Genomic DNA, 15012 nt, shown 5'->3' with positions numbered 1-15012 from the left:
AGCAGAAGTTTACTTTTGTTGCTGGCTTGGTATATCTCATGGGGGTTTAGCCAACAGTCTTGGGGTGTATCGGCCCTATTTCTCAGCAGTTTGTCCTGAATTTGGCATTCTGAGTTGTGACCCACGAAGGCACGGTTACAGCTTATTATATCAATATCCTTATTTAAGAGGTGCAGCCTGGGGATAGGCAGAGGCAGCTGGTCCAACCCCCTTGCCAATGATGAGTGGCAATTACAGACTGCAGTTTCAATGGTTCCTGTCCTGAAAACCTGATTAAAAAGGGAACATGTTATTTGAATACAATGTGCTGGCTGCTTCTTACCTGGGACAGCTACAGGAGCTGAAGAAATAACTAAGGGCATACAGTTTGGGGCCAGTTAGAATGATACCCTAGGGGTAAATTGTGTGAAGTGACGGGAAGAAGGGATGTGAGAAGATGCTGCCCCGCAGGAACTTTCCACAGGCAGTTATTATGGGGAAGTAAGAATGTAGTGCTGGGCAAACCGGAGGTAGCCCCAGAAACAAGCATCAGGGACGAGATATAAAGGCAAACAGCAGCCATAAGTTTCAAACTTCTCCTCTGGGGATGCCTTGAGGCAGTCCTCAGGCTGAGGACATAAGAGTGTGGGAAACCTTAGCAATCTGATACAGGAGTCTGACGAAGACTCAGTCAGCTGCTCCAGAGGGCAGCAGGATACCCAGCTAAAAGAACTGCAGCAAAGGTTGAGAGGAGTTCATAGGCACCAAGGAGCGAGTGTGAGAAGAAGTCTGATAATCTTGAACAGTTAAGTAATTTCCAGGCCCTTTAAATCGCCGACGGAGTCCCAGGAGCTCCCGGCTGCTGCCGCTACCCTGGGACTCAGGCAGAGATGTAAAGGGCCTAGGGCTCGCTGCGGTAGCAGCGGCCAGGAGCCCCTGGCCCTTTAAATCACTGCCAGAGCCCTGCCGCCGCTACCCCGGGGCTCCGGCACCAGGTCTCGGGCGGTGATTTAAAGGGCCCAGGGCTCATCCACGGCTGGGAGCCCCTGGCCCTTTAAATCACCAGCCTGGGGAAGCCCGTCCAGCCTGGCACAGCGTTCCGGCTCTTGCCAGTACGCCGTACCGGACCGGCTTACTTTCACCTTGACAGCAGGAGACAAGCCTCATGAGCACTGACATATGCAAGTCTGGAAATCAGTCTGGCTCACCTGTGTGTTAGTATTGTTAAACGAGATGTTACATTTATAAGACTGTGTTTAGACTTCATGAAATGCTTGTAGAAAGCTGCATATATTAAACTTATAAAAGCTTAACCCCAGGCTTCGCCAGGGCCCAGCGGCAACTGGAAAAGACAGCCTCTCATGAATGTCAAAAGGGAAGAAGACATGTTATAAGGTTCTTTTAAGTGCTTGCATTGTAATCCTCTGTACTTGTGCAAGTCATCAAATGGAAAAGGAGCATTAATTAATGTAGAAATGCTGGCTTCCTTCAGAAAGTCTTAGATCCTGCCCACCAGGAAGGCCCATTGAGACCAAATGGGCCTTTGTAAATCATTGACAAACAAAGACGTTGTTGATTGCTCCCACTACACACAGTTGAAGAGAAAACCTGCAGGTGGACATGCCCCATCACAGCTTGAACTCTAGCAGAAGGGAATACAAATCCCTGACCAGAAGAAATTGTGTTTCTTGGAATCACTATGTTGCTTGGAATTTGGAGAGGGCAATATTTCTAAGCATAAGCAAGGGATCTCCAAGCTGCTTAGCTAGGGTTAGCCCGAAAGAACATATAGTGCAGCTTCTATTGCCTTTTGAAACCTAAGACTGTAACTCATTTGTGTGTGTGTGTGTGTGTGTATTTACCAGCTTTAACCTTGTAAATAACTCTCTTGTTTCTTTTTCTTAGTTAATAATTTTTTAGTTAATTAGAGAACTGGCTGCAAAGACTGTCTTTGATTTAAGGTGCAACTGACCTGGGGTAAGTGACTGGTCCTTAGGGGCTTGGAGTAACCTGAATATTCTTGTGATTTTTCATGTAAAGGACCATCTTTCCTAAGTTTGCTGGGGTGGCAAGGTAGATCTGAGTGCCCAAGAGGATTGTCTGTGTCTCCATGTTAAGGCTGTTACAGCACTTGAGGAGTTCACTCTTAATACTTGATTAGTGAAATCTAAGTATAGAACATTCAACCAATTGGGGATTTGTGCCCTTGTTTGCAAAAGTCTATGCTGAGGTTGGCACCCATGTTCATGAGCCACTCTGGACAGCATGACAGCATTCATCAGAGGAAACTCCTGGTTAACTTCCCAGGAAGCCCGGCCATTGAGGAGGGAGCTCCATGAGCAGATGAAGGCTCAAACTGGAGGAGGAGCTGACATTTTTGCAAGTCTGTAAACAGAAGTTGCAGCAGGATCTGCAGGCAACTATACAGTCTCTCCAAGGCACGGGACCAGCTGCAGAGCGAGAGTAAGGCACATGATGAAGACGTAGAACTACTGGCGGGAGAGAAGGCAGCCCAGAACAAAGATGTGAGCTATAGTGAAGGTCAAGTAAAAGATCAGTCGTATGAGGGTGTGTCTCACTCTACAGAAGGGAAAGGTCTCCAGGTTAGTGAAATGGGAACACCCATTGAGGAGAAAACCCAGGTAGATGAGAAAAAGACAAGGATGTGCTCTCCGGCAGGCAGCCTGGAACAGCACAGAGCCCTAACTGGGGTGGGGTTAAAAAGCAACGATTACCCCTCCCCAACAAGGGCAGGAAAATAAAAATGGTTTCTCTGCTTTCACCATCACCCAGAAAGTAGCATGTGTGCAAAAAGATCAGAAATGGGTCTTAGTAGTAAACCACTCAACAGAACTCATCAGCATGTAATTCTGACAGGTTTCCATGCTCTTTTTATGCTTTATGTCCTGCCGTCCTGCCCCATTTCTGGTCATGTACACGTTTGGTGCCATATTAATATTAGAGCTGAGTGGGTCTAATATTTATTAAAATTTCTTTCTTTTATATAGGAATTAGATACAGTACTCTTGTCAGCTAATTGCTAAGTTATCTGCCAAAAAACTTGAGTTTTCAGTTGCCTAACTAGCCCCTGGAATCACGTGGGGGTGGGGGCTCTTGTAAAGAGCAACAGGTTTTCCTTCTAAATTTAAAAAAAGTAGATAATTTTGGTAAAAGCTGCTTTCTTGGTGTCATTCAGTATAAAAACCTGCTAATGTAGCTTTATTGCTATCATGCAATTATTCAAGCCTTTTATTGTAAATGCTGGGAATAGGACTTTCTCCCTTTACAAAGCTTACAGCTAAAGTCAATTTCCAGTAAATGAAATAAGGAAGTTTGATATAACCTTTATTGTAAATGATGGTGATATATATTCACTCTTTTTCATCTTTTTGCATAAATCTAAAGCCTTTAGGCAAAACTTTAAAGATTGGTGCATTAAAAAAGTTAGGAAAGAAAAGGGCTGTGTGGTGTGAAAAAGGAGACTCCTTATCTCTGGTAAAAAAATAAGTGTTAACTTTTTCACATAAGCTGCTTCGTAGTTTTCCTTTAGGCAAAACTTTAAACAGCAAGCTGGGTTTTGTATTGTTTTTTTTGGTTTTGAGAGAGAGAGAGAGAGAGAGAAATACAACATCTTTATTTCACTGTTAGGAAAAGAATTTTAAAAAGGGTTAAGAACATAAGAACAGCCATATTAGGTCAGACCAAATGTCCATCTAGACTAGTATCCTGTCTTCTGACAGTGGCCAATGCCAGCTGCTTCACAGGGACTGAACAGAGTCAGGCAATCATCAGGTGTTCCATCCCCCCGTCGCCCATTCCCAGATACTGGCAAACAGAGGCTAGGGACACCATCCCTGCCCATCCTGGTTAATAGGTATTGATGGACCTATCCTCCATGAATTCATCTAGTTCTTTTTTGAACCCTGTTATAGTTTTGGCCTTCACAACACCCTCTGGCAAAGAGTTCCACAGGCTGACTATGTGTTGTGTGAAGAAATACTTCCTTTTGTTTGTTTTAAAGCTGTTACCAATTAATTTTATTTGGTGACTCCTAGTTTTTGTGTTATGAGAAGGAGTAAATAGCATTTCCTTATTCAATTTCTCTACACCATTCATGATTTTATCACAGACCAGCCAGATGTCCTTATGCTCAGACACTTTGTACCTCCTTTTTGTTAGCACCTGCTTCTCCCGCTCCCCTTCACATGGGACTCAGAGGGCAGCACAGAGCACTGGGGTTGTAAGTTTTTGTTGGTTTTGCCGGTAAATCAGAGCTAGGGGTAGTGAAATGTTGTTATCAGTGTTGTTATCTTCATTGTATGACTAAAGGGGAGTAGAATTGTGCTGAGCTTGTCCCGATTGAGGGGTCAACCTCAGCTGAAAGGAACTTGCTAAGCCAGGGGCTTGAATGCCAGCCCCCTGTGAAAGTAAGAGGGGTGAAGACAGGTGTTCCAGCCAGGAGGTGTGAACTCACCCTAAGGGTCCCCGGTCTGGTTTAACCTGTTCCTCCCCGTTGTTCAAAGACAGAGCTAAATGGGATTCACTAGGAGCTTTCTGTTACGTTAAAGTGCTCAAATGAGAGCTGAAATCACTTGTGGTGGGGACAGTTACCAACCACAGCTGATCACTTGGAGCTACACAACTCCTAGCTGCAAGATACCTATGCAGAGTAAGTGCGTTCATGTAAATACAGTTTGCTTTTGAAGTCTGTCCCCCTCTCAAATTAGCTGTCAGGGGAGAGTTTATTCAGATCCTGGCTACACATTGAACCAACTCTGTGTTTGGTCGGGATTTCTCCAAGTATACCATAAGTGGGAGATGAGTAGAAGAGCATACTCTGAAACAGGGCCGGCTCCAGCATTTCTGCCGCCCCAAGCCAAAAAAAAAAAAAAGCCGCGATCGTAGACGGCCATTGGAAAAAAAAAAAGCCGCGATCGGCAGCGGCAGTTCAACGGCAGGTCCTTCGCTCCTAGAGGGAGGGATAGCTCAGTGGTTTGAGCATTGGCCTGCTAAACCCAGGGTTGTGAGTTCAATCCTTGAGGGGGCCATTTACGGATCTGGGTCAAGTATCTGTCTGGGGATTGGTCCTGCTTTGAGCAGGGGGTTGGACTAGATGACCTCCTGAGGTCCCTTCCAACCCTGATATTCTATGATTCTGCCGCCCCGAATTGACGCAGGTGCCGCCCAAGCACCTGCTTGTTAAGCTGGTGCCTGGAGCCGGCCCTGCTCTGGAATCAGCCTCCCTCACAAAGGGGCCATTCAACTTGGCATCTTATGCCATTTCATGGTGCCGTCTCAGGCTCTGGTGGATCTGCACTGAGTCCCACTGAAGGCAGTACACTCCCGTGGCAATTGGCTCTGCCTGCACAGAGCAATCACAAGCGACAGAGGTTGGGGGGATGGAATGAGGGAGGGCAGGGCCTTGGGGAAGGGGTGGAGTGGGGCAAGGGTGTTCGCTTTTGTGTGATTAGAAACTTGGCAACCCAAGCTGGGGGCATCTGTATCCAGAATTTCTAAGTCTTCTGAAGAACCATGGCTCAGCTACTGAAAAATTTACAATAAGAAATAAGTGGGAGGCAGCTTTTTGGACTTTTTCATAAAGTGCTTTTAAATCCTTTAACAATGTGTGCGGAGAGACCCCACCAGCTTGCAGGTTAAATAAACAAAAGTAATTAGTCCCCGCACAGACTTGAGCCAAACGGTTCTTGCCAAAAGATCACAGTGTGCCGGTTCCTGCCAACCGCCGCTCTTGAACGCTCTCACATACAACGCACCTGTGCCTCGTCTCCTACCGGCCTTCCTTTGAATCCTTCGTGTCCTCCGCGGTCGGGTCGCGAGTCTCGAACAAAACTTGGCTCGGGGGCCTGGCCTCGTGATTCTCCTCGGCCGCTGCCCTTCTCCCCCCGCCCTGAACCGTTAGCGCCGGGGCAGGGAGCGGGGCCAGGAGCAGCCGGGGGGCGCAGGAAGCCAGGAACGGGGATCAGCGGACAAGACATGGGGCCTGAGGAGCAGCAGAGGCGGGACAGCGGGCAGATGGGCTCTGAGTTGGACCCAGAACCAGGTCCCGGCCCCGAACTGACCATCCCCCTGCACGACAACTTTGCCCTGTTTCTCAGCCGGCGATTCGGCCGGCTCAGGGGGCTGATAGGCGCCCACCCGTGGCCCTTCCTGCTGCTCCCGCTGCTGCTCTCGGGCGGCCTCGGCGTGGGCTTCCTCTTCTTGCCACAGAGAAAAGCCAATGACATCGAGGGGCAGTTCACACCGCTCGGGGGGCCCGCCAAGAGCGAGAGGCGCTTTGCCCAGGAGCATTTCCCGACCCGCGACTCCGAGCGCTTCTCCGGCCAGAGGCTGCTCACAGAGGGCGCCTTCGCCTCCCTCATCACGGTCTCCGCCTCGGGCAACAACATCCTGACGGCGGGAGCCTTCGGGGAGCTCCTGCGGCTGGACGGGGCGGTGCAGAGCCTCGCTGTTCCCGGGGGGGACCCGGGCACCCAACTCTCCTACCTGGACCTGTGCGTCCGGAGCAACGGGTCCTGCGGCAGCCCCAACCCACTCCTGGCTGCAGTGCAGGGGGAGCCGGCCCGGCTAGAGACCCTCCTCCCGCAGCTCACGTACCCCGTGTTCGGGAGCAGCGTTTTCATGGGCACCTTCTTAGGAGGCGTTCAGCTGGCTGGCAGAGGAACTCGCTAGTTTCCTATATAACTAGTTATGCCTGCTCCATTGCAGGAGTATCTGAAAATATGGATTCAAGGCAGTTGTCAATGACCAAAATCAGGATACTGAGCTGCCAGGTTCTAAGGTGAAAAGCTTCCCTTCCTGCACCTATGCAGCTCTAGTTTTGGCCTATGTGGGATCAACCTTTCATTATGTTATCCTTGAATTGAAGAAAACATTTTTACAAAACAAAGAATAATTGGTATGAAATGTTCAAGAAAAAGCTGTAATATGAATGTGTGCATTTTGCTGAGTTTCATGTTTTGCTGAATTTTCTGTTTTTTTCTAGGGATAGGAAAATCTCTTCTTCCAGGTTTGTTTGTGAAACCTGTAGAACCTGTTTGTTTGGTTTTAGGATTCAAGACATCAACATTTCATGTAAAACAAAAACTAGAAAATGAATTGTTCCAACAATACAAGAATGTGTTCTCCATTTTCAATAAAAGCTAAATTAGGCAAGGTTTAGTCTTCTAACTGTCCCTGTGTTGCAATTAACTTAACCATAAATTCCTTTATTAAATCTAAAGGCCAAATGGTACCTATGAAATTGCTTTCACCACATCTAAAAAGCCTAGACCAGGGGTGGGAAAACCAGACCAGCCGGGGCGCTGGGTCTGGGGACCACGTGACTCAGCCCCGCTTCGGCGCTCCCGCTGGGATGCAGGGTCGGGGCCACATCTCGCGGCCTCCGGAAGCTGCGGCATGGCCCTGCTTCAGCTCCTACGCGCTCCAATGGGAGCTGTATAGGCAGTGCCTATGGATGGGGCAGCATGCAGAGCCACCTGGCCGCACCTTCACATAGGAGTCAGAGAAGGGACGTGCCACTGCTTCCAGGAGCCGTTTGAGGTAAGCACCGCTCAGAGCCTGCACCGCCTGAGCCTCTTCTCATGCCCCAACCCCCTGTCCCAGCCCTGATCCCCCTCCCACTCTCCAAACCCATCAATCCCCGGTCGGAGCACCCTCCTACACCCCAAACTCCTCATCCCCAGCCCCACCCCAGAGCCTGCACCCTCTTCCGCACCCCAACCCCAATTTTGTGAGCATTATTCATGGCCCACCATACAATTTCTATTCCCCGATGTGGCCCTTGGGCCAAAACGTTTGCCCACCCCAGGCCTAGACCATAAGTAATTTACTACATCCAATGCAGTAACGTGCATGTATGATCAACTATACTTACAGATGGAGCAGACCAAAGAAATGTCCTCTCATTCTGCTTTGCCCCTGCATGATTGGGCTGGATCTAGTAAAGATTCTCCAGGTTCATGGCTCTCTTTATATCCTTCAGCGAATTTGCTAGAATTAGCAAAATCCAGTTTGAAGCAGTTTATCCTTATTCCACCATGGCCTTTCTTTTATTTGTATTTGTGACGGGTTGGACCCCTCTGTCCTGGGTGCCACCTGATGTACTAGGGCTTCACTGAGCCCACCTGCTCCACCAGCCTGGGCTCCCTTACACTGTTTTGCTGAGCCAGGCTCTCCGGCCTCCTCCCGTGCGCGCGCGCACACACACACACACACACACACACACACACACACACACACACACACACACAGGTAGGGACACACCCCAGCTGAAGACTCACACAGAGACTGCAATGAGCTCTGCATGGGAAGACTGAGCTAGGAAATGGCCCAGCACTCAAGTGCACACAGCCCTCTGGAGGATAAATGCAAAATTAGACCATCTTGCATAGCATAGTAAACTATACAGCGTAAGCTTATGAAGTTCGCCCCCTCCCTCAATGTGGAGGGAGATATGCACAGCTTCCCCCTCCCCCATTATGAATTTCACAAATTGGGTTTAGATAAAACAAAACAAGTTTATTAACTACAAAGGATAGATTTTAAGTGATTATAAGAGATAGCAAACAGATCAAAGCAGATTACCTAGCAAATAAACAAAATCGCAAATTGAGCTTAACACACTAGATAGGTAGGATATGAATTAGGAAATTCACACCTTGAGTGATAATCAGGCTGGCAGATTCTTAAGGCACAAGCTGCCTTGGCTTTCCCAGGTTTTCATTCACAGACTAGAAATCCCTTTAGCCTGGGACCATCACTTCCCACAGTTCGGTCTTTGTTCCTCAGTCTTTCCAGGTGTGTTGTTGTAGGGGGAATGAGATAGCCTCATGATGTCATTGTCCCCCATTTATATCTTCTTCCTACTTGCTGGAAAGCTCTTTTGCTGTGACCTGGTCAAACAGTTCCCATTGTGTAGTACTATCTCTGAGAGGTTTCTATTGTACACAGTTCCTTGTGCCCTTGTGCATTTCCTCAATAAGCTAGTAACATGGTTTGGCCTTTTTACTGTTGTACCTGAAAGGCTGCTTGTGGGAGTTTACAACCTCACAACATGTTTCAGTAACACATACATAGCCAAACTTCATAACTTGACATACGACGATAGCACATACAATCCAATGAGATATTAATGTCTAGCCGATCAAGACTTTTAGAATGATACCTCACAAGGCATACTTTGTACTGAACATATCCTAATTACTTGATAGTGGTGAATATTGGGGTGCCAGGGTGTCACAGTCTTGTTACTGCAGCACTTTATTTTATAGTTACTTTTTGAACCATACATCCGTCCCACACTACATTCTAGTCTTATAAATCATCATTCTCAAAGCCTTCTTTTACTTGTTGATTGGGGTCTTTTTCTTACTAACCTCAAATCATAAAGCAAATATATTATTTTCTTAACCAAACTTAAGCTAACTTTAATTCTTTAATTTCATAACTATCCCTACACCATTTAAAAACACAAACCATTTTAAAGTTAGTCTTTAAAGTAGTCAGACTAAAAATGACAACATTAGGACTAATTGGCCTCTGTCCCCAGTTAAGAACTTCCATTCGTGGGTCTACCGACTATTGAGGAATGAATAATTTAGCCCTAATTGACTTTTCTTTATTTGCATTATTTAAATCAACTTTTATTACGGGCTATTTTTCTTGTGTTTTAGCCTGTATTTAAATGGCTGAACAGTATATTGTTTAACTCTGCCTTTTTGATTTTTGAAAGATTTTTGAACACGTACAGTTTTCAGAAATCCATCATGCGATCAGTCTTTTGGTGAGCACAAAAGGAAGATTCCATGTCCATACTTACATTCCTAAAATAAATCACAGCAAAATGCAGTTCATTTATAAATATTACTCTTTAATATTTCAGAGGTTTTTCCATTTCTTGAGCACAGTAACTTCTGCTGGTCCAACTTCAGAGTAGAACTTATCTTGTTAAAAGTCTCTTCACAAATAAAGGTTTCCTCTGTTTCTGAATCAATTTTAAATTTAACAATAATATTGTAAATTTTGAGATCAAAGCCTGTACATGAATGCTGTCTTTGAAAAGAGATCGCAGAAAATAGGCACTCGCTCTTGCTTAGGATATTTCCCTGACTTCTTTGCTTCCGTAGACACATTCCCATATCCTTATTACTTTTCTTAGGGCTGTCGATTAATCGCAGTTAACTCACACGGTTAACTCAAAAAAATTAACCGCAATTAAAAAATGTAATCATGATTAATAGCACTGTTAAACAATAGAATAACAATTGAAATTTATTAAATATTGTTGATGTTTTTCTACATTTTCAAATATAGTGATTTCTATTACCACACAGAATACAAAGTGTACAGTGCTCACTTTATATTATTATTTTATTACAAATATTTTCACAGTAAAAATAAAATAAATACTATTTTTCAATTCATCGCATACAAGTACTGTAGTGCAATCTCTTTATCATGAAAATGAAACTTACAAATGTAGATTTTTTTTGTTACATAACTGCACTAAAATCAAAACAATGTAAACCTTGTACCTACAAGTCCACTCAGTCCAACTTCCTGTTCAGCCAATCGCTAAAACAAACTGCCTACTTCCTATTTACAATGTCACCTGAAAGTGAGAACAGGCGTTCTCATGGCAATTTTTTAGCCAGTATTGCAAGGTATTTATGTGCCAGATATGCTAAACATTCGTATGCCCCTTTGTGCTTCGGCCACCATTCCAGAGGACATGCTTCCATGCTGATGATGCTCGTTAAAAATGTAAGGAGAGTCTGAATGTGCTCTCCCCTGACACCTAGTGATGAGCTGTAGAAGAGGACTTCAGGAGCTGATCTCCTTTGCATGGGCACACTCACCCTGCCTAGGTACTCAGCATGATGAGATCGCTTGCCCAAATGATCACTTTTGGCTGGTGTTGTATCCCCCGTCTTCTTGTTATTGGACACACACCTGCTTGATGATGAGTTCCCAATTGCAATTACATTTTGTGAGCTGTCAGGGAGTTTTTAATCCATTTATAAACATTTACAGCTTCATGCCTCCTGAACTTCCCTGGGCATTGCTGTTCCCTGTGGTAAGCATCTTTATGTCTCAGAATCTTGTGATATGCTCCTTCCACTCAGGCTATTCCACGTAGGTACCGGACTGAAAAACTTGGGGAGAGAAGGAACTTTGGCATTTTCCTTTCCTTTTATGTCCAAAATTAGTCAATGTCTAACACTATGTCATGTGACAAATGTAAGGAATCACAGAAGATGCTGTCCCCTCAGCAGAAAAAAATCGATTCGAATAAGGAAAACAATGCTATCACTAAAGCGACTCTGTCCCTCTCTGCTTCACTGTAGAGTTTCTATCTACAACTTTCCCCAACCCTTTCCTGCCTGGTTTTCTGTGACAGCTTTAAAGAAACGGTTCACATAGCCATGCACTCGTCATGTGTAAATGATCAGCAGGGCATTTTCATAGCATCTGCTAGAGAGGTTGATTCTGAAAGACAGTGGGCATCTCTTGCAAGATGCTTAGATACTGCCTTGACGGGCATAGTATCAAGGGATTCTGTAGCTAGAGATGGAGTTTTCTTTACTCCTGCTGAATTTAGCAGGGGGATTCACAATTCTCAGGACCTTGCCACATCAAGCCCTGTGTTTTCATTTATGAAGGACACAGATGCACTAAAATAATGTATTTCACACCAAACTAAGATATACATTCACAACATAACTTGCATAGTTTCCTTTTCCAAGCAATGTACTAAATGACGAGGCCAAAAGAAAAATTATTACCTACCGATAAAGTTTGTCAAATTTGGACTCACCAGCACGGGACCAGCTGGGAGACTTCTGAACTCTGTGCAGAGTAGAGAAGCTATCACAGAGCTGTGTAAGCTGTGAAGCTGGACTTCAGGCCCAGGCAGGGTGCTCATTTCAATCTGTCAGACAGGCACTGTTCTACAGCCAAATGTACTCCTATCAGGGAAGCCCACTTGCTGCTCATAGGAGAGGCAAAGACAAGACATGCTGGCATCCATCTCAGAGGTGGGAGTCATAATGTCCAATTGAATGGCTGCCCCAGTTGAGCCTTTCCCTCCACGCAAAACACAGGTGCTCGGCAGCAGCGCTCAGAGCCCTGCCTTTCATCCTTTCTCTCCAGTCTGAAAGAGAGCCCTCGGGTTTCTTGCTTCTGGTCATTTCCTTTCCTTTTTCCTATCTTCTCTTTTTCCTTAGTGTTCTGCAAGATAGTGAGAGAGAGGCAGAAGGAGGGAGAGAACAGGAGAAAGGACTCCACACGTCTCAGGCAAGGAGCCAAGGAGTCAAAGAAAACTGTGGTTTACATAATCAGGGCAGAGTTTCACAACTCTTTGCTTCCCAATAGGTGGCATCATATTGCTTTCTTTTTACTCATTGTTGTATGATGGGGGAATAGAGAGCTACAACAATTCTGCTGTCAGTTAAACTCATGCACCTACACTGAGTCACTGGTTGTGCAGTTTAATCTGAAGGACTTTAAAATGTTAATACCTGACACTCTCATTAAAGTATTAATGAGAATCATGTAACCAAAGTTGCTTTTGCAAAACATGGTAATTATAATTTATGTATTATAAGGATTATACGCCATTGCATATTTTATATTATTTATAATCTAAGTATATAATATAAAACCACAGCATTTAAAAGCTTAACAAGATGCTTTGTACATAATTTTCCAGGGTTGACTGTGTACGAAATAAAGTGTGGGTTGCAGCCTTTGGAGTGCTGTCTTCTGGGTTAGCAGGGATCAGCACAATTACAAGTTAAGACCACTGGGTACGACAGTCATTTTCCAGGTGTTTATCCATTCTGTTATTCAGCAGTGCAGAATGTGCAAAATAAGGGCTCACTTGTAATGGTTTATAGCAGGAGGTACAGCAGCAGGGGGCCATTCAGCTTAGTGTGAGGTTGAAGGTGGGTCCATGCTCCCAAAAGCAGTTCTGTATTTTCCATAGCATGGATGAGGGATCTACCTCATTATCCCAGGCGTGCTTTCTCTTTCAGAGAAATGTGATGAGAGAGAAAGAGAGACCTCACCTAAAGAGATCTCACCATGGGAAAATGTAATACATTACCTTGTATATGGAGGGGATGGATGCCATTTATTTTCTGTGGGTCCATAACTTCACTTAGTGCGAACACAATGCTTATTGCTCAGTTTAAGTCATTGCTTGTTTTGCAATTTTGCTATTTTCCATTAGAATTGATATTGATGGTATGTACAATAAGCTATTCACCTTTTCCCTTTTGTAGGGGTTGGTGTTGATGACATGTTCATTATGATCTCCTGCTGGCAACAGACTAATCCTAAAAATAAGGTTGAAAAGCGGATGGCTGAAACTTATGCAGAGGCAGCAGTGTCTATCACAATCACCACTCTCACTGATGTTTTAGCCTTCTACATAGGGATCATGACTTCCTTTCAGTCTGTGAAGTCCTTTTGTCTCTACACAGGAACTGCTTTCATCTTCTGCTATATATACAACATCACATTCTTTGGAGCTGTTCTTGCTTTAAATGGTAAAAGGGAAGAAGGCAACAGACACTGGTTAATTTTCACAAAAGTGAAGGACATTGTTCAGCCTCATCGCTCCTACTTGTACAACATGTGCTGTGTAGGAGGCTTTTCTGATAAATCTTCTGTGGGAGAAGATGAACATCCAATGAACAAATTCTTTAGGAAATATTATGGTCCTTTCCTTACAAAGATCTGGACCAAAGTGTTTGTGGTGTTGCTGTATGGAGGGTTCCTGGCTAGTAGTATTTATGGGTGTACTCAGGTGAAGGAAGGTATAGACCTGCGAAATCTGGCTAGTGACGATTCTTATGTTGTTCAGTATTATGATTGGGAAGATGAATATTTCTCAGAGTACGGTCCTAGGATTATGGTCACTATCACAGAAAATGTACCATATTGGAATCTATCCATTCGTAATGACATTGAGAACTGTATGGAGTCTTTAGAAAATAACTCCTACGTGGACAGGAATCTGTCAGAGTCATGGCTACGAATGTATGCGAATGTTGCTAGAATTGGTTCACTGAATATAGATACTAAGGCGTTTTTCATGGGTAATTTATCTGAACTATATAAATTATTTCCAGAGTTTGAATGGGACATTGATATTCGCTATAAGGAAATAGCAGCCTCACGTTTTTTCATTCAAACAGTGAACGTTACTACTGCAGTTGATGAGAAAAACCTTTTACACCAATTAAGAGACCTGGCCAAGGACTGTAAGATCCCATTAATGGTACATCACCCAGCATTTATATACTATGATCAGTATATCGTAATAGTGCCAAACACCATTCAGAATATTGGAATTGCTACTGGAGTTATGTTGTGTGTTTCCTTGCTGCTTATTCCCAATCCACTCTGCTCATTGTGGGTAACTTTCGCTATTGCTTCTGTTGTTGTTGGCGTTGCTGGTTTCATGACATACTGGGATGTCAATCTTGATTCCATATCTATGATCAATCTTGTCATTTGCATCGGATTTTCAGTAGATTTTTCTGCTCATATATCTTATGCATTTGTTTCAAGTGAAAAGTCAACTGTGAATGAGAAGGCAGTTGATGCACTGTATCTTCTTGGCTACCCGGTGATACAAGGTGCTATCTCCACTATATTAGGAGTAATTGTGCTGTCTGCAGCACAAACGTACATCTTCAGAACATTTTTTAAGATTATGTTTCTCGTTATTTTGTTTGGAGCTGTTCATGGTCTTGTTTTTATTGCAGTATTTTTAAACTTTTTTGGGATTTATGGCACATCATCAAACAAAAGAGTAAATATAAAAACAATAGGAAAAAAACAGCAGCTCTTTTAGTAACAGACAAAATCCAATTAATGTATCAAACAGCTTCATGCTGAAGGCAAAATAAATCCAGATTGCTCATAAATTTACATACAATTTAAAATACAGCGTATCAGCCAAAAAGAACACGTTGAAGGTTTCAAAACATTAATCTGCAGATT

At 44.3% G+C, this 15012-nt stretch overlaps 1 protein-coding gene across 1 annotated transcript; it reads left to right on the top strand.

The window, feature by feature from the left end:
- Positions 1–5973: 5973 nt before the first annotated feature.
- Positions 5974–14918, top strand: LOC128831340 (patched domain-containing protein 3-like). The gene is given in 6 exon segments (XM_054017652.1): positions 5974–6664; positions 6983–7071; positions 9672–9781; positions 12710–12792; positions 13260–14842; positions 14844–14918. Coding segments are annotated over 6 exon segments (2631 nt in total).
- Positions 14919–15012: the final 94 nt, after the last annotated feature.

This window comes from Malaclemys terrapin, chromosome 2, assembly GCF_027887155.1.
Source record: "Malaclemys terrapin pileata isolate rMalTer1 chromosome 2, rMalTer1.hap1, whole genome shotgun sequence".
NCBI lineage: Eukaryota > Metazoa > Chordata > Testudines > Emydidae > Malaclemys > Malaclemys terrapin.
Note: the sequence above shows the minus strand (reverse complement) of the source record. Positions and strands in the feature narration are given on the sequence as shown.